The sequence below is a fragment of the Lethenteron reissneri genome, chromosome 29 (genome assembly GCF_015708825.2).
Source record: "Lethenteron reissneri isolate LAM-NWPU_2019-01 chromosome 29, ASM1570882v1, whole genome shotgun sequence".
Lineage (NCBI taxonomy): Eukaryota > Metazoa > Chordata > Hyperoartia > Petromyzontiformes > Petromyzontidae > Lethenteron > Lethenteron reissneri.
In genome coordinates, this window is record NC_083807.1 from 7,086,491 (window position 1) to 7,106,930 (window position 20,440).

A 20,440-nucleotide genomic window follows, 5' to 3' on the forward strand; every position below is an offset into this window, starting at 1 on the left:
GTGACATGTGGTCAATTACAAAGATTCTGCAAATCTAACTTCAAAGCAATAGAAACGCGGTGTTTAAGAAGGGAGGATGTTAAACATTTCATCGGCAAGATGAGTAACGTAAATGTATTACGGATAGTAGCAGGTACACGACAAGAAAACGAATAAGACTACTTGGATAAAGGCGAGTAATCATTATTGGACATGTAATGAGAAAACAAAAGACAATATAAACATTTGGACTAGGAAAATTATAGGCACAACATGAAGCCGGGAAAAAGAGCAACTTAAGTACATGAGCAAATTAAACAACTCAAAATCATCCAAATATGTATTTATGCTGGAGGAATCCGATGAGCTATGAAGCCCGTTTTCACAGATACCCCGAATTGGATGCAACTGGGAGTATATCATTAATAAATATCATTGACAGAGCCAGTGCCGGATTAAGCCAGTGCGGGGCCTTTAGCTTATGTTATAAAGGTGCCCTAAATAATAAAAAAACACAAATATTAAAACACATACATTTTTTAATTGCAAAGTAAAGTAATTATATTTTAAAATTTCCTATACAGCCAGATGATACGACAAATCGCTAACCTTACACACCCAGTCGTTCATAAAAGTTGAAGGCAGTACTGTATAGCAGAGGTGTGGACTCGAGTCATGTGACTTGGACTCGAGTCAGACTCGAGTCATGAATTTGATGACTTCAGACTCGACTTGGACTTGCATAACAATGACTTTGTCCCACCTCTGAGGTGTGGACTCGAGTCATGTGACTTGGACTCGAGTCAGACTCGAGTCATGAATTTGATGACTTCAGACTCGACTTGGACTTGCATAACAATGACTTTGTCCCACCTCTGCTGTATAGTACTATAGTAATAGAGCAAGTGCAGAGTTACTGCACCGGAATTGATAGCTTGAACGCATTTAACGCGAGGCCCTTGAAAGTGCGGGGTCCGGAGCATATGAAGCTACTTTTGCTACTCGGATAATCCGGCACTGGGCAGAGCTCAATGGAAGGAGACCCGCAAGGTCATCGATATGGCACCGAGGGGCCAAAGGCTTCGTTTGTTTCACGCGTGCCCGCGCACCACAGCCAACGCATGTGCGCGAACATTCGTCCGAGAAACGTCGAGAAAACACCCAGCCCTTGCGCTTTGTTGTGCTGACAGAGGCGACCGGTGACGTCAACGCCCTCGTGACGTCACGTCGCGGAAATTCCCGGACGACGACGACGCCTCCGCTAACACCGCCGCCATCTGAGCTCCGTGGCGCGAAGGGGATTCTGAAGTCGCCAAGAAGAACCGCGGACGACGACAAACTTCGACCATCATGAAGCCGATTCGAGAGCGCGGCTTCTCGAGCAGCTGCTGCTTCTGTTTCCATGTGCGAACCGGGGCGATCGCCATCGGGGTCGCCTACCTGGTAAGGGCCGCGCTCGGGCCTAGGGGGCAACGCCACCCAACCACAACCACATCCTCCTCCTCCTCACAGTACACACCCACATCCTCCTCACAGTACACACCTCGCCTGTGTGCCCCAGGCTCCACACAGTACACACCTCGCCTGTGTCTCCCTGGCCCCACACAGTACACACCCACATCCTCCTCACAGTACACACCTCGCTTGTGACCCCCTGGCTCCACACAGTACACACCCACATCCTCCTCACAGTACACACCTCGCCTGTGTCCCCCTGGCTCCACACAGTACACACCCACATCCTCCTCACAGTACACACCTCGCCTGTGTCTCCCTGGCCCCACACAGTACACACCCACATCCTCCTCACAGTACACACCTCGCTTGTGACCCCCTGGCTCCACACAGTACACACCTCGCCTGTGTCTCCCTGGCCCCACACAGTACACACCTCGCCTGTGTCTCCCTGGCTCCTCACAGTACACACCTCGCCTGTGTCTCCCTGGCTCCACACAGTACACACCTCACCTGTGTCTCCCTGGCCCCACACAGTACACACCTCGCCTGTGTCTCCCTGGCCCCACACAGTACACACCTCGCCTGTGTCTCCCTGGCTCCACACAGTACACACCTCGCCTGTGTCTCCCTGGCTCCACACAGTACACACCTCGCCTGTGTCTCCCTGGCTCCACACAGTACACATCTCGCCTGTGACCTAGTGGCCCCACACAGTACACACCTCGCCTGTGCCCCCCTGGCTCCACACAGTACACACCTCGCCTGTGCCCCCCTGGCTCCACACAGTACACACCTCGCCTGTGTGCCCCAGGCTCCACACAGTACACACCCACATCCTCCACACAGTACACACCTCACCTGTGTCCCCCTGGCCCCACACAGTACACACCCACATCCTCCTCACAGTACACACCTCGCTTGTGACCCCCTGGCTCCACACAGTACACACCTCGCCTGTGTCTCCCTGGCCCCACACAGTACACACCTCGCTTGTGACCCCCTGGCTCCACACAGTACACACCTCACCTGTGTCTCCATGGCTCCACACAGTACACACCTAGCCTGTGTCTCCCTGGCTCCACACAGTACACGCCTCGCCTGTGTCTCCATGGCTCCACACAGTACACACCTAGCCTGTGTCTCCCTGGCTCCACACAGTACACACCTCGCCTGTGTCTCCCTGGCTCCACACAGTACACACCTCGCCTGTGTCTCCCTGACCCCACACAGTACACACCTCGCCTGTGTCTCCCTGGCCCCACACAGTACACACCTCGCCTGTGTCTCCCTGACCCCACACAGTACACACCTCGCCTGTGTCTCCCTGGCTCCACACAGTACACACCTCGCCTGTGTCTCCATGGCTCCACACAGTACACACCTAGCCTGTGTCTCCATGGCTCCACACAGTACACACCTCGCCTGTGTCTCCCTGGCCCCACACAGTTCACACCTCGCCTGTGTCTCCCTGGCTCCACACAGTACACACCTCGCCTGTGACCACCTGGCTCCACACAGTTCACACCTCGCCTGTGTCTCCCTGGCTCCACACAGTACACACCTCGCCTGTGACCCCCTGGCCCCACACAGTTCACACCTCGCCTGTGACCACCTGGCTCCACACAGTTCACACCTCGCCTGTGCCCCCCTGGCTCCACACAGTACACACCTCGCCTGTGACCACCTGGCTCCACACAGTTCACACCTCGCCTGTGACCCCCTGGCTCCTAACCTGTGTGTCCCTGGCTCAGGGGTCGACAACCTTTGGCTCCAGAGCCCCACGTGAATCTTTGGCTGCCCCACTGCGGGCAGCCTTTTTTTTCTTCCCCAGAACGTAAAGCTTGAAGTATAATACTTAAAGATATAACGTATTAAATATGGGAGGGGATGGGTCACGGTGAAATGTCTTGACCACTACAAAATGTGCAACAGTCAAAACTGTATAGTTAAATAATAAAAACAATCGTCCTCAGGTGGGACGATTGCTTGTGTGGCGATCGAAACGTCGTGATCTATTATTTTTTCTACCTACGTGACTTTACCGAAATAACCAAAGAGTATGAATTCCTGCAGTCACGAAAGCTTCAAATCAAGATTAAGTTGATTCCATCACCTATTTTGTTTAAGTCAGAATGTGTGTTGTCATCGGCTGTATAGCCGCAGTGTTTGTCTACGTGTACAAGTAGCTCTGCCTGTGATGCGACTCACCAACTATTTTGGTGAAAGACAGAAACTAAAAAGTCTCTCCTGAGAAAGTTTGACGACCCATGCCGTGGCTTTGCACAGTACACGCCTCGCCTGTGTTCCCAGGATTTCAGTAAACAAGGAATAATATATATAAAAGTTACAATCACGCACTTTGTTGGACCTCTGGTAACATCGCTAGGAGTACATTGTTAGCGCTGTCCGACGTAAGTTAGAACCTACTTCGGAAATATATTCAAGGTCGATAATGCCATTACGGAGTTCAAAGAACTCACAAACGCCTTGTGAAAGACCCAATGCAGAAGTTCGCTGGGTTTGAGCTTCCACGAAGGTCACGGTCCACCCTAAACCGCATCCGCACAAACAATGACAAATGCGGATACCTGATGCACAAATGGAAAATAAAATAAAAAACCTCAAGTGTGCGACTGTCGTCATCCAGAACAGAGCGTACAACGCATTATAGCGACGCAATGCCCCGATACACACATACGAAGGAGACATCACAGCGATGCACTCCGCTATCTTGGCTTGACACCTAAATGTTAAATCCTAGTTGTTGCTCTGCATCTACATCAGCCATACTCAGATCCGTTTGAATGCATGAACGTAGGGAGGGCGCTGAAGTGTCTTAATGATGTGCTTCACCGCAACCTTAAAAGCATATCATCGTGAACATCGCGTAAAATTATTGCGGCACGTACAGCTTGACACGATATCGACAAGATAACAGCTGTTTGTTTGCTACGTTGCCTGTGACTTCCTTTAAGAGTTTAAGGCAACGGCTTCTATATCCTGTGCACTGCTGCGGTTTTACTCGTAATAGCTGATGTTTATTCGAACGAAACGTTTGGAAGGTTGGGTTTGAAACCGAGTAGAAAGCATTCCTACTTTTTCCGAATATAATACCACCCTTATTTATTAACCACAATGTATATTTGGGAAATCTTGTATTCGTAAAAAAATCCATGCTTTAAAAGTCTCGCTCAACACCAGGGCATACATTTATTCAATGTTAATATATATATTTTTTAAGCTGTTCAGGACGCACTTAATGGGAAAAAAAGGATGACAGATTTTCTACATATATCAGAAACATGGATCTTTAACAACATTTAACAAAAGCTGAAAAGTGCACAAATAAGCTTAGGTTTAACACGCTTAGAGGTGCATGCTTGGTGTTAACCGAGGCAGAGAAACATACGCAAGTTATTTGCTAATTTTGAAAAGTATTTCACTCCACCCTGGACTGGATGGTGGATGTTGGTCGAGACCAGGGATTGGAAACCTGCGGCTCCAGAGCCGCATGCGGCTCTTCGTCTTCCCCTTGTGAGTCTTTGGCTGCCCCCTTCCGGGCAGCCTTTTTTTTTAATTAAATCTTAAACATAATTTAATGCAGGGAATGGGTCACTATGGAATGTCTTGGTTACAACAAATTTTTGTCGAACTGTATTGTTAAAGAACAACTAAGGGGAGGAAAAACTAAACGGACACAGTTTATTCCATCACCTATTTTAAATCAAGTTGTGTCATCTGCTGTATATCTGCGGTGCTTGTGTATGTGCACAAGTAGATGCGGCTCTCAAACTATTTTGGTCAAAGACGAAAGCAAAAAAATGTATTTTCTTCCTTGAAAGGTTGTCCACCCCTGATCGAGACTAACGACAGAGCAGAGGGAGCACGCCCGGGAAAACCGCCACTGTAAAGTTGGAGCAACACAATCAAGCCATGCGCAGATGCCTGATAGATTGTTGCATCGCAGGACCATGAGAGAAGCCGACTGCTTGAGCAGTCCTTCATCCAGTAATGATAGGTGTGATGTGAGCCACTTGCCTGTTGCTGTGACAGTGTCCATCGCTCCCCTTACTGGCCGAGACAACTTTGTTTTAATGGAATGGAGTGTACAACCCATAATAAGAATGTCAAGAAGGTAACAAGTCCAAACGCATGTTAGATATCAACTCATCATATCATGGGGTTCAACTAAAACAACGAACATACCGTTGTGTGGGAAGTCAGAACATTGTCAGCCTATTTTTAAGACTGACCACATACAATGGGAGTACGGAAATTTAATGGCCGAGTCAGGGCTCTATAATAAATTTACTCCAAGCAACAAGCACTCGTATCAACAGGGAGACATTTTGCCTTTGAGGTACAGTTATAACAGTGCCACTTTGGTATGATCTGAGCAGAAATCTAGAGGCAAATTCAGAAATGGGTTAAATGAGCAATCGGCAGTGCTCAAAAATATTGGTGGTTCTAAGACTGGTCAGAAATCCATTTATCTGTGGCATGGACCAGTCTCTCGCATGTTTTGTTGTAAACCAGGTGGTAGCCCATTTGAGACTATCTGTTTTTTCGAAGGAAGACATGGTAAAATGTCATGAAGACATTTAAGTGTAGTGATTCAGGGTACAAAGTCTACAAGACAATCGCTGTTAACGTATCACCAAGTTGCACAACTTTACAAAGTTGTGCCAATTTTATGAACTAAGGGAGAGATTATTATGATGGGGCTTGATTGACTCTAACAAGGAATCGAACATTACGATCAGGAGCTCTGTTGCCATTCCATCAGATCCATGACAGTTTAATTTAGGTCCTTTAAAAGGAACTTCCCAAAAGTTAATGTCAGAGATTAAAATTGTCCTTTAGATATCACAACCAAATATTTTGTATGTTGTACTCAGTAAACCACGCACACAAGCAAATTGTATACGTGTCGAGTACTTTGTATTATTGACCACAATTTGGGTCACTTGAGTGGCTACTGTACACAAGTAGCTATTTATGGCAAAGAAGCCGACATTTGTGTTGCGTGCCAAGAGGCACTTTCCTCACAACAATTACAACGTTTGAGTGCATTGCAAGCTGAAGTGTTGTTGCCAGGTTTGGATCGGTGCTGTAAGCTCTACTTTAGCTTGACCAGATTCATTCTGAAGCCAAAATTATGTATTAATGATTATGTATTAATGATTATGTATTAATGATTATGTATTAATTATTACGTAGTAATTATTATGTATTAATGATTATGTATTAATGATTGTGTAGTAATTATTACGTAGTTAGTATTATGTATTAATCATTAAACAATTTACCTCTTTGGGGAACATAAAATAGACCTGTAAAATGCATCACTTTTAACTTTAATGTGAAAAATTACCCCCTTGGGTTGGTTTTTCACAACTGTTTGAGAGACAAACATTTGTTTACATTTAAGTTTAACTCAAATGCTGAGGTCAACTTACTTTCTATACATTTTTGAAAGTCAAAAGAAGTCTTCCAATGAGAAAACTGGCCCTTGATTAGAAATGGGAAGGTTTTGTCATTGCTTCAGAACCACCAACCGATATGAGCAATACGAGCACTTCACACCCCACGTTGAAGTCTTCCTATGAGAAAACTGGCCCTCGATTAGAAATGGAAAGGTTTTGTCATTGCTTCAGAACCACCAACTGATATGAGCACTGCACACCCCACGTTTAAAGGAAACATTTGGGTACTAATTTGTTTTCTTACGAAAATATTGTTTGGTGAAATTGTTTTGTCTGCTACTGCAATGGAGGAAAAAAATGGCCATTTTCTTAAAACGCACCACCACTGCAGTTTTCAAGTTCTAATTGCACGTGCTGACCAATAAATAGCAGCTTCCACCCAGTCATGACTGGTATAGAAACTGAGTAATGCAGGTGGGTTCACATGAAGGTGGGTTCAAATTGAGCCTGGTACATGTTAAGAGCCAGTGGGTGAGTTGACGCTTTCATTCAAGTGTTGAGACTGCATGGGTTCCTCACTGCACATTTACCGCCCATTAATATTAAGCTGATTAATCCCATTTCGCTGAATACCACAAAAGAGCTTTCTCATTCCACTCAGCTACAACATTCCATCCTCTCTGCATGTCTGTTTTGCTCATTCAGAACTACTCGCTGCCTGTGTAACTTCCAATAGTGTGTTAAAGAAAAACACGACGCAACTCTTAGCTCGTACTTTGTAACTACATGCCGATGCTGTGTGGCTAAAGCTGTCTGACACGAAATTTGAAGTTTGGTGAAAATTAGCAATGAATCTAAACTGACTCGGCAGCGCCCGCCAGTGACTTCCCTGGTATAATTTCTGTGCCCTTTTATACAGTTCACCCCACGTCACAACACGTAGAGTGCATTGTGGGAACCAGCTTTTTTCAGTTTAAGTTGCGACGTGATTTTCGGAAGCCAGGAAATGGTGATTTAGCCGGAAAGTGTTGTGGTTTCTAAGGGAACTGATAATGTTTATTATTCTTTGCCAGGAAAATGTGTCTATCTATAGGAGGACTAATAAAATGTGTTATGCACACTCCAGAATTCCTAAACCAATAGCCTTCAAACTTAACACACAGATTACCAGTACAAATGCCAAGATCCTCATTCTTTTTACGTAATTGGCAATACAAGATTTTTTTTATTCTAGTAAAAAAATAGAACCTAGTGTTATGCTGCATAGAGCACAATTGGTATATGTTCATTACAGCACGTGGGGGAAATGCTTGTTAACCTAGCACGGTTTCCATTTGTGCTTGTTTTAACGTGCATTTATCGAGACGAATCCCAAGCAAAATTTTAGGTGCTAATAATGAACTGGCTTTCCAACTTTTTTAATTTTCATCAAACAATGAAACAGCCAAATTGCCATGAAAACTGCTGGTGCAGCAATGAAAAAACAATGAATTGTTTTGGCGGGTTCTATCTTCCGATGGAATTTTCCTATTTTGTTTCATTACTGGTGTGAATTTATAAAAAGTATGAGTTTCAAAGTTTCCTCGTGATATATTTACCTTTTTGAAATCATTTAAATGTACGATATGTCAATGTATTTTGCATCGATAAAGCCATACCAATAATGAAAGAAAGAAATGCCAGCTAAAGGTGCAAACCTTGCCTTTGGCCTTCATGCCAAATATAAAGAATCTTAAATAGGAGGTATAACTTTGGAAAATGCCATGCCTGTATTGTACATCCCTTTGTGATTCCACTGTTGAATGAAGACATCCCCATGCTTTGTCAGTCATGGAATTGTTTGGCTGTCGCCATGTTAATTAATGAGGCTTGGTCAAGGGATGACCCAGAACTGATTCAAGTATCACTTACTGCTGATGTTAGCCGTGACTGGATATCACATTCTGGTCGCCAAATTCATAATGCAGTGCATAGACCACTGCACCACCACTCTACCTCGAGAGTATTGTTATTTATTTTTATATAATGATTGATACTAAGAATCCCTTGAAATGAAGACTTCTATAGTAGACTGGCTTGCCAGCTTATCCATGAGTTAACTCGGCAAGTAATGCTTTTTTAAACAAAAACATAGAACTCTGACTTGGTTTCCCCAATGTCTTGCACAATTTCAGATTGTAAGGCTGTGTAAATATTAGTTCCAGATGGCATCGGTGTTAGTTTTGGGAAGTCGAGACAAACGCTGTTCTTCTTGAAGTTGCCCATGCCACAGTATGCCCAAAGTTTTACAAATAATCAAAAACAGATGGACCCAGCTGAGATGAGTGACAAGCCAAGCAAACAGAGAAGCAAAATTAACCTGGTATCAAGTTTCATCTGCAAACCTAACCATTCAAAAGTGACTGAACCCTCTCAGTCACCCCCACATGCCCCTGCATGGAGTGTCGGAAAAAAGTTTGAATTGTTTCACTTCTTTTCTCATGTTAATTTCAGCCTTTATAGTTTTTTTTGTTTTTTTTTTGTTACAGGTGGTGTATTTGGTGACTGCAAGCCTGATGACAATTGCTGCATTTTACCAATCAGACCTTGCTGATGTGGGGAAGAAAGTTAACCCTAACTGGTTCAGCGAGGAAGATGGCACTGGAGTTGGTGAGGGACTGTGGCTTAACTTTAAATACAGCACAGTGGCTATCACATAACCTCAGCATGGACACTTCAGGGCCTTGTTTACATATTACGTACATGTTAGGTGGACCATGTCAGGGTGTATTAAATTGTTCCAATCAACTATTCCACGTGTCCAAGCATGCCGTTAACAAATTTAATTTGAATAATTGCACATTCATTGCATCTGATAGGTACAAATAGAATCATGATGACAGCAGTTTGTGAAAGCCTGGACCATATTGTGTATATGGCTCATACAGGCGGTCCCCACTTTTACGACAATGCATTCTTGGAAACCAGCAATGTAAATCGGATCTGCGTAAATTTGACCCTTTTTTCTCATAGACAGTCCAAACATCACTTGCTGATGTGTTTTTATATCATCAACGTTAATGATGTCTCGGACTTGAGTCTCTATAGCAGTCTAGGCCTGTCTAATCTAGGATATACATTAATCACAGTGACCCACGATTGTTTCCACCTTGTGGATATAATTCAGAACAGTTTTGAAACTGTTGTACACTGTTTAGCAAATGGAGGTTAAACTGTGGGCATCAGATTGAAACTTTTATTTTGAGATGTATTTCTTGGACCTCTATGAAGTCTGTTTATTGCGGTGATGTTCAAAGTGTTATATATATGCTTATTTAAATAGTTGACAATTGCTTTTCAGTTTAAACCAGTCAACTCTCAATGATGAAAGATAACAGTGGAGGCAGTCCTCAGAAATCCTGTTTGCCCAAATGTGGCAGTTGCTGAATTTGCTGAAAGCCTCCCAATACATTTAACCGACATTAAATAAGTCTGTGTCAGCTACTTTACACCAGTATTTAATTAATTTAGCTTGAGTGACGCAGTAGGAAGATAACAATGGTTGTAGGGAGTCAATGGTTATTCTATAGATAGACTGACCCTTGCTTTTTGAATGTGGACTTCCCCACCTTTGAGGTTGCAGTTTGCCAAGTAAGATAATCTACACCCCATTGCTTGTTTGAGAACTGTTAGATTTAAATATTTACAAAATTTATTGAACATTAACATTTCTTTCTTTGACCATTTAGCCCAATATTTTATGTCACAGTTGTAAATCAAACTAGCCATATATATTGTTATTACATGCTTATTCTTACTGCAATGTTAACATCAGTTGTATATTTATTCCAGCAGATGGCAGCATTGGAATGGTGGTTTGTTTGTTAATGATTACCATCAGTGGCATGTTGGTCTATGGATGTGTGTCGGTAAGTTGCAACGTCCAACTCCTGAGCGTCTTTTACATCATTTTTTTATGACAACGCACCAGCCAGCTGTGACTTGGGAAACATTGCATTTGAATGATGAATGCTGTTGTGTGCGCACTCTGATGTCTTTAGCACCGGGCTGGATGGATGATTCCATTTCTCAGCTATCAACTCTTTGACTTCTCCCTCTCCTGCCTGGTGGTCGTGGGATTCCTCACCTATCTCCCGAAGTTCCGGAGCAGCCTGGAAGAAATGGTAATGTCATCAAAGTGCATGGTTTTAATTCCTGGCCAGTGAGGTTTACAAATAATGGAATATTTAACCAAAATTTTTTTTTCAAATATATGTATTTTTATTATAACAATTTTTTTTTTCAAAACCACATAAAAAGGGTATGCAGCATGAAAGACACACATTTCACACGAGTGCTGCATCAGTTGGCTATGCCCAGCTGCAGACTGCTATGGAATTCCCTGCAAATTCTATAGGCGAGGAGATCACAGCTAAAACATTTGTAGAATTGTGATAAAATATGCCGATTCAAATATAAACCCAAAAATGTTGCAAGTGACCACTTTTCACATTAACAAGTGTCGCATAGTTATGCCTCAACAATAAATACGGATGGAAAAAAAATCCACTGGATTCTATCAATTTCAGTATCATTAATATAATGAGCCAAGAATGTCTGTGTGTAATGCACGTGACGTCACTCCACGTCGACCAGCCCCCCTCATTAATAATTATGAATAGGTGGGGCCCCCCACAGACCCCCGTCATTAACATTCATGAACGGGTGACGTCACTCCACATGAAGAAGGTGGAGCAGAAACAAAAATTTGTTTACGCAAATTAGCTTTCATTTTGACCTTTCTTCATGGAAAGTAAAGCTAATTAAAAAATTAACGCATCAACTAATATAACAAGCCAAAAAAGGCTGTGTGTGTCCAGCGCTTGATGTCACTCCTCATCAGGCCCCCCCCCCTCATTAATAATCATGAGTGGGTGACATCACTCCACATGGGGCACCCCCACCCCCTAATTAATAATCATGAGCCGATGACGTCACTCATTTGGACCCCGCCCCCACCCTCCATTAATAATAATAAGTGTGTAATTGTTTTCGATTAAATATTTCGGATTAACTGCAATATACACCCGTTCTATAGGCAAGTTTTACAATGGTTAGCCCTATCACTGATCTCCTCAGTGGCAGAGTAATGTGCTTCAGCCTGGTCCGGGAGCCCATACACAAAATTGCTAGATGTACAATGAAATCATACAATGCGCATCATAACTGGAACACTGAAACTGACACCAGTCACTTGGGCTCCCTGTCTGGTGAACATTCTGCCACCGAATATCTGCGGAGACATGCAAATTTGCAAGGCAGTTTACACGTGTTCTTGCCAATGACAATCTACCTATCCACTAAGATCTCAACAGTGGACCTCGTCTCGAACTCAAGTCCCAATCCTCCTGGTGTCACACTGTCGCCATCCTAGAATCTCACCCACATGTGAAAGACTGTTGAAGAATAGAGTGGTACAATGCAGATGTCCAGAACAATCACCTGAAAGCTACAATAACTCTCTCCTGAAGCTCTTTTGTGACAAGCCGATATCAAACTTTGGCGTTTAGCTCCTGAAAATGTTGCCTTACACAAGAATATATCCCGCACCTCTGATTAGCATGGTTGGCTACGTACGATGCAAAATATTTTCAACCTACATACAGTACACAATGGCACATTGTGGCACAAAATCAGATGATCACATTCCCTGTATGTGGTGAATTTACCATCACCTATAGCTATTCTCTTTATACTGGTGGTTAAAGACTTTCATATGTTAAATCAGTTGGTAAAAAAAAATCACAGTTGTAATCCATTTTATTGAAAAATCTACAACAATGGCCATCTTCCCTTCAGTGTGCTTTCTTCATCTTGCTCCATCTAGTGGTAACCAATTCAGCACTGAAACAGGAACTATGTTGATGTTTATAGCACACAGTAATTGCAGTAGGTTTATGAGGCATATCTGTTATTACCATTAATTGTCCCTGTCCATTTTATTGAAGTTGAATGTCTCTCGTTAGTTTGCACTCAATCACCCTTGCATACACAAAACAACACGTGACTAGCATTACAGAAGTTGTTTTAAATTCTTACCATGTGTAAAATCTTCCCTTGTGCTTAGCTTGTTGGTATTTAATCGGTATTTACATTGCCCAGAACTGCAGTAATTGAACAATCCGTTCAAATGTTTCCAACATTGAAGGTGCAGTAAAACATAATTTTTAACATGAAAAAACAACAAAAATATATTTGCAAATATAAAAGACTGTGCTTGAGTGATCTGTATTTTTCTCAAATTTTTATTAGAGATTCACATCAATAATTTTTCCTACTTTGGGATGTAAAGAATGCGGGTATTCATATTATTGGTTCTTTCGGTGAAGTCATGTAGAAGGGAAACAATAAAATAATACAAATATGAAACAATAAAATTATCACGACGTTTCGACTGCAACACAAGCAATCATCATCAGGTGTGAAAAACACGTGACTTTACCGAAAGAACGAAGAATATGAATACCCACAATCCCTGCAGTCACGAAAGCTTTAAATAAAAAAAATGTGGATATTATTTTAATCAGTTTTCAATGTAGAGTCTTGAACCATTCCACAAACTTCTCAGTCTCTTGTATATTATGATATTATAATACTCTTTGGTTCTTTTGGTAAAGTCACGTAGGTATAAAATAAAATCAAAATCAAATGTTTATTTTATACCTACGTGACTTTACCGAAAGAACCAAGGAGTATGGATTCCTGGAGTAATGAAAGCTTCAAATCAAGATAATATAATAACCTCAGTTTTCTCAATATAGATTTAAAACTAATTTATTTAGAACTGCTTTTTGTGTTTAGTTTGTTGTCATTTTCCCGCACCTCCGATTAGCACAGTTGGCTACATATGGTGTGAAAGAAGTTCAATATACATACAAAGCACTGTACATAAAAACAAAGATTAAAAAGTTAATAATTAAAGTGAGTGATTAATTGTCAACATTGCATTGACAAGATTATCAGTTTTGCATTACATTTTCTTCCCCGACATGTAAAATATTTGGTACAATGTTAACTAATTCTCAGTATTGAGTTTTTGCCGCTGCTAAAACTTTGAATCAAATGTATCTCTTTCACACTGGGTACGTTTTTTTCTTATTCTCTGGTCTGTGCTGCCCTATCTTGCGTGCAGGATTTCCAGTACAAGGAAACCATTGAGAACATGGACACCACCTGGCTCATCGTGTTCGCTGTCCTGTGCTGTGCGGTGGTGCTTGGATTGAAGGTGCCACATTTGCTCAACGTCACTGCACAAGCAATCACGATATGCTAAATGTTAACGTGCCACGTTCAGCAAAGTCCAGCATGGTTTGTTTAACATTGCAATTGTACTTGCTCTTTCAGGCTTATCTGGTGAACTGCGTGTGGAACTGCTACAAGTACATCGTGCACCGAAACTCCCGTGACTTCAGTGTGTTTGCCAACCCAAATGCAGACGTAAGGATAATTATAATGTGTATTATAACACCTCGTTTTCATTTATGGGAAATACCTATGTTGTACGCTTCATCTTTGTGTCTGGCACTGACAACTTACTTTTTTCAAGTTGGCTCAACTTGTGCTGCTTTTAAATTCCTTAATAGGGTGCCTAAGTTTAACTCTCTTTGACAGGAGGCAAGTCATGAATTCAATTTCTGGTTTGGGTTCAACACAGGCCTTGATACCTATGGGTTTGATAATTGAGAACTACTTTTGTAGAAGTCAACATTAGTTGTCCCACAGAGAGGCTGGGTCCCACCATGGAAATGAGGAATGTGCATTGCCGTCTCAGGACCGCCATTAGAAATCATTCAACACCAATGCGCGTTTAAATATAGTGGTACTCATATTATTGACCCTAGAGAAATGAAGGTCTGACTTGGATTTTAACCCACAACCTTCTGATTGTAAGTTAAGTATACTCCTGCAGTGCCACCCAGCTAAGTATACAAATATATTATGCTGAAATATTAAGAGCAATGGTGCTGCAAAAAAAGTATCTGGCAGAAATATCCTTTTTCAACCGAAAGCTTTATTGTTTGTTAGTTTATTTTAAGCATGTGTCAAGTATGAGTAGATCATGTGGGGGATGTTTGTTTTTTTAATGAACAGAAAAGAAGGCATGCTTTCACACATGTACGTAGTCTGCAGAAGACCCACGAGACCGGGAGCTTTTTGATTTCTGTGCCGCCTGGCTCCTTGAATAGGATGGTTCATGGGGTTAAAGTGGAAGAAAGTGTTCTCGACCCATGCTCTGTCAGCCAATTATGCACATGGCGAGGGTCTGGGATGTGGAGCACACACAAGACCCCTTTGTCTAATCCAGAAGTCTATTATGGCCAGGGCAGATAATACTCCGATCTGGATCACTGCCCTCGCCTCAGTGGTAGACCTTTCACGGTCACGGTGCTTGTGCAGAGGTCTTCTACGTTTTCACGACCAATTTCCAAGGGTTACAGTAAATATGGTGTTGATTTCTGCAGGCTATTTGTTTACCGGAGGAATGCTACTTCATAAAAAAAAGTGTAACGGGTATCCTGCAGAGGTAATTTAATAATGCATGTATTTCATGACTACAAGGTGAGGATTTATTTTGTAGTTTTAGTGGGTGAATGTTTATAAATTATATGAATATTACTGCTACGTTTCCAGTATGTATATTACTGTTGCTTAATCTTAAGTTGAAACTCAATATGTTTTCTGTATGATTAAATGTTCGCAGCGATTTTAATTTATCTGGAAGCTAAGAAATGTATGCCCCATGAACAATTGCGCAGTGTAGATATTCATTTTTTGTATATCCTAATAAGATGCATCTCCCATTCAGGACATATCTGCATATTACCTGTTGCAAATTCCCCAATCAAATGATCAGCAGACTCTTTTCCTGATTTTCTCTTCAGAAACACTTGGCAAACCCTTTCCTTTTCAACGTTTATAATGTTTACACTTTATTTCCATGCAGATGGCTAGCTTTCAGCAATATTTATGCATGTTTTAATACCAGACCTCAACTTGACCATAGCATAATGTCCACCTTGCACATTATTGTCAATACACAGATTTGTGTGAATTTCAGCCAGCACAGTACAATCTTGGTCAATTTAAAGAACAGAGCAGTTGCTCTACACGTGAACAGTCTTTCGGGTATTTCAGTTCAGTTGAATATTTTGCTGAAACTGTTGTTAGGCATAACAAGAGAACATATTTAACTTTTACTTAAAGCTGGCAAGACTGTAGAAATGGCACAAGGTACATTCTTTCAAGAGTTTGTCAGATAATTGTCCACCAAAACCAGACACGTGGGAGCGAAGGTGTGTATGCCAACATTGACCACCAGTGTGTAGTGCTCACCATAATTTAAATCCCCTGGCTGATGTGTTGATTATTGAGACGAGCTGATGTAGAAGCATGAAATGCTGGCTTGTGTTAACCTAGCTTTGTTTGGTTTTACTGTACATTGCATGTTGCCCGAGAACAAATTTCAATCTCTGCACAAATATTTCCCTTTGGCTGTGGAAATTGGGTTGCATTTAAAGCTCGATGTGCCGGAATATTGTGCGGCCAAAACTGCACAAGGAAAGGTTTATTTTTCCCATTGATGTGTTCGCATGTTGAGTTGGCCCAGCTGCTGCAGTTTGCCTTGTAAAAACATTCCCTATCAGCAAAGGCTTGCACAAAAATACCCTGCGGTGCTCTGACCACCTACACATGTAAAGGTAGCCTACTAGTGCCTGGACTAAGAGTATCGGATTCATCCATGCTACTGAGAGCATTTTGCCCGTCACGAAGTGGCACAAGAGTCACTTGTAAACGTAAGATCCCCGACTATTGCAGGAAATAGGCTGGTCGCAACAAACGACGCTTGTAAAGTGTAACCTGATCAACTTGGAAGTTTAGGTACTGTATTATTTTGCATGTACACATCCTGTATATTTAAACCACAATAATTGTTCATTTTGAAAACAATTAGATTTTTTGCAATATTAAAACAACGGTCAGCTTGGTTAGTAGAGGGTCATTATTTACCAAAACAGTTTAGTCATGAAATAATTCGAAAAGCATTTCTCCAGTTCTCCAAAACAAGTATGACACAATATTTAAATGATCTATTTTAATAGTGTGGGCAGATGCATGCATACACAACAGTTGCAGAATTATTTTATTTATTACAGTCCGTTCTATTTTTAAAGAGGTATTACTGCAGAGGGTCATGTGAAAGTGAATTGTGTAGATTGTAATGCATTTCCAGAAGGTATGGAATGCTGGATTGTTACAAACTTAGTTGAGACTGCTTATAAGTACAACAATTCTGAAACCTACAGTTTGTGCTTTGAATGGCCAAACATGACAGTCCAGCAATTGGTTTCACCAAGGACGTGGTCAGGATAGAGCTCTACATTGCTTTAGCCTCATGCAAAACACTTAAATACACCGTCCGCATAATCAGTAAATCAAATAATGTACCTGTTGATGTAAACGCCTAAACCAGGCGCTACTAGTAACTACGAACATGGCTACAGGCTAAACGCATATAATTGATTCTCAGTATGTATAGTTTTAATGTGTTGTCAATTGGAATGAATATTAAAATGCACAAATTACATCACATATTTGTATTTTCCAAAAAATATTAGCTCAGCAGTGCAAGTATACAAATTCTGCCTTTTTTATATAATGCATATCGCACAAAAACCTTGAAGACTCTGTTAAATCACCTTAAAACGTGTTACACGGTATACTGTGTTCTCATTGCCCCTCACCGTGGGTCTGAAGTTGCTATAACACTTGAGTTAAAAAGCCATGATCTGCTAAAGCAATTTTGGGTCTAAAAACTGAATTAATATGTTGAAATATATCGCAAGCCCATCATGGCCCATCATGGCCCATCCCAGCACTCAACCCCATCAAGCCACATCAGACTGTCACACCACACCATCATACTACAGCATCTCATCACACCGCACCATGACACCACAACTTCGCACATGGCACCATGCTCTCACATCACCACACGATCACACCATACCATGTTACCACACCACAACATGCCAGCACAACTACACACCCACACCATCGTATTGAGATCCCAATCGTTCACTGAATTGAATCCGACATTTTATTCAGATGGAGAGTGTCACATCAGGCTATTACGGTGGCCTCTGTCTACGATTTCATTGAGAGCTGCCATCCCAGTTGCCCACTAGGGGTGCTGCAATCAGATTTGTTCAGATTTTGGGCGATGAGATCTTTTACAACGGCAAACCATGCGGCAACCATTGCCGGTGACGATTGCCAGTAACAACTGCCCTAGTGGATGCTGGTATTTAGGATACGCGCGATTGATATTTAAGCAAGGAGATGTATTGGCCTTTGTATTCTTCATTTTTAATGTCGTTTGTTATGAAGTTATATTGCATAAATTGTGTATTGTATACAATGTGCTTCATTGATTTGTGCCAATTTGAAATCTTATATATTTCTCTATACATATAGTTATGGTCCCTTTGTGAATGAGGTGTGTTGTTTAAATGCATGTTTGGTTGGATTACATCTACCTTCCCACCTCCCCACCCATTTACTAAACTTATACCTATCAACTTTCCTACCTACCTACTGTCCTACCCACCTGTATACTAACCATCCAAACAACATACCTACTCATTTTCTACATATCCACACGTCTGCTTACCTACCCACAAGCCTGATTGTTTACCGGCTAAACCCACATTCGACCATGGTGATTCTGATTATTGATGTTTGCCGTTGTACATTTTTCCTTGCCTTCCTCACAGTACTACTTGCCACCGAGCTATGATACGGTGGTGAAGATGCCGCTGAAGGAGGAGGAGAGTCCCCCGGCATACACACCTGCCTAGACTTATTGTTCCTCCAACCGTATAAGACCCGCACCAGCCGGCCGCTCAACTGGGCCCATCTCGAGTGTGAAGTTTCAACAAATTAACGAGGGTGATGGAAATATGTCGTTGCACTAACTTTCTTTAAAAAAAAGTTTTCACTTTTTTATATATTAAGGTAATATATTGCACTGTAATTAACCAAAACAAAACATTTAGCCAGATTAAAACTTGTTAAAGTCACAGTTAAAAGCTGAGTCACTATGTACCTTTTCATATGACTAAACGTTTTGTCATGCAATTTTCTTTAAAGAAATTAGTGCTTCCACAAATGGTGTGTTTGAATAGCTGGTTCATCAATACAGAAGTTATTTTTAATGCAAACGTTAACTTCATCTTAGATGTGCTCAGTTGTGTTTTTCTCCGCATTGTTTATGCCATTATGTTTTGTGTTATGGAATCATATTAAATAGCTGAGGGCACACGATTAATTAAATTTCGATGAGAAATATGGTTTTCACTCACATTTTTATTTTAATCATGTCATTATGTCAAGTCAGTTAAACATGCTAAGGGTGGGGGTGTCATGTTACTGAAAATTTTGATTTTGGGTGGACATTTTAATTTGTTGTATATGTTGAGAGGTTTGAATAACCTAAAGGGGTATTGCATTTGTTTCCGCTTTCATTTGTGATAAAAATTCTTCTGGCTTGGATTGGTCATTGAAATTAGCCTTTAAAATAATTGAGTTTCCTCATTATTGTGCTCCTAAAATCTATCAAGACAACGTATTGCAATGTATCTGCTATAAAATGAAATATGAAAAACACTGGACACTTTTACTCAAGTTGTAGTTTTTCCGCTGCATGCCTTTGCACTGTTTTAGTGCGATGAACATTGCTTCACCAGATGACCATTCAGTCTATATGGTTGTGCATGTTCTCAATGGAACGCCTGAGGCCTCGTGTGTTCCCTCCCATGGAACGTAATAGGCTGGATATTGCACTCAGTTTTTACGTAAACGTTCGTATAAACACACTGGAGATTGTATTCTTTAAACAAAAACATTCCCCTACTAGATACATGGTGCTGGATTACTCTGCCTGAAGGAGTAAGAACTAAACACCACTATTAAAAACGCCGATTATGGTTAAAAGGAATCAACTGTCAGGAACTGTAATGTGCTTATTATGTAATGCATCTACAGGTAATGGATGTAAAACGCTGTTTAAGGTGTGTGGGAAACATCAGTTGTGTGCATTGAATTTTGGCTATGCAGATGAAAAACTTAAGCAAATAAAGTAAAAGTGATTCATTTTGTTTTGTTCTTGTCAGTTCAGATGAGTGTAAAAACTAGATGGTTCTTCCCTTTTCACCAAATAATCCACTGGACAATAAATGAGGTCCACAAGAAGATACCTTTGGAAGGATGAATATATACTCTTTGGTTCTTTCGGTAAAGTCACGTAGGTATAAAATCAAATAAATCACGACGTTTCGGGCGCAACACAAGCATCCATCATCAGGTGGGAAAGCATGGTCTTATGTTGAGGCAGACTTTTAAAGGGTCTTAAATGGGTGTAGCTCAGGGGTTATAAAGAAGTGGCCGGTGCTTCAAATCAAGAAGGATGAATATAAACGTAAATACTGTCTGCGCAGGTTTGTTATTCAAGACGAATCGCTGAGTTTGCCACATTGTGT

At 41.5% G+C, this 20,440-nt stretch overlaps 1 protein-coding gene across 2 annotated transcripts; it reads left to right on the forward strand.

The window, feature by feature from the left end:
- Positions 1-1,204: 1,204 nt before the first annotated feature.
- Positions 1,205-20,054, forward strand: LOC133349214 (lysosomal-associated transmembrane protein 4A-like). 2 transcript variants are annotated; one of them, XM_061562518.1, is made up of 7 exons: positions 1,205-1,422; positions 9,392-9,512; positions 10,698-10,771; positions 10,904-11,026; positions 14,035-14,127; positions 14,247-14,339; positions 18,677-20,054. In XM_061562518.1, the coding sequence occupies exons 1-7, from the start codon at positions 1,330-1,332 to the stop codon at positions 18,758-18,760; spliced, it is 681 nt and encodes a 226-aa protein (XP_061418502.1). In that variant the 5' UTR covers positions 1,205-1,329; the 3' UTR covers positions 18,761-20,054. The 2 variants fall into 2 exon arrangements, with proteins under 2 accessions (XP_061418502.1, XP_061418501.1); XM_061562517.1 differs by having other exon boundaries at positions 1,206-1,422; positions 10,695-10,771.
- The last annotated feature ends 386 nt before the right edge of the window (positions 20,055-20,440 follow it).

What these genes read in the sequence shown, in the direction of transcription:
- LOC133349214 (XM_061562517.1), top strand. Translation starts at nt 1,330, where the DNA reads ATGAAGCCGATTCGAGAGCGCGGCTTCTCGAGCAGCTGCTGCTTCTGT. An exon ending in CCATCGGGGTCGCCTACCTG is followed by an intron (nt 1,423 to 9,391) that starts GTAAGGGCCGCG and finishes TTTTTGTTACAG; the next exon opens with GTGGTGTATTTGGTGACTGC. An exon ending in TGGTCTATGGATGTGTGTCG is followed by an intron (nt 10,772 to 10,903) that starts GTAAGTTGCAAC and finishes TGATGTCTTTAG; the next exon opens with CACCGGGCTGGATGGATGAT.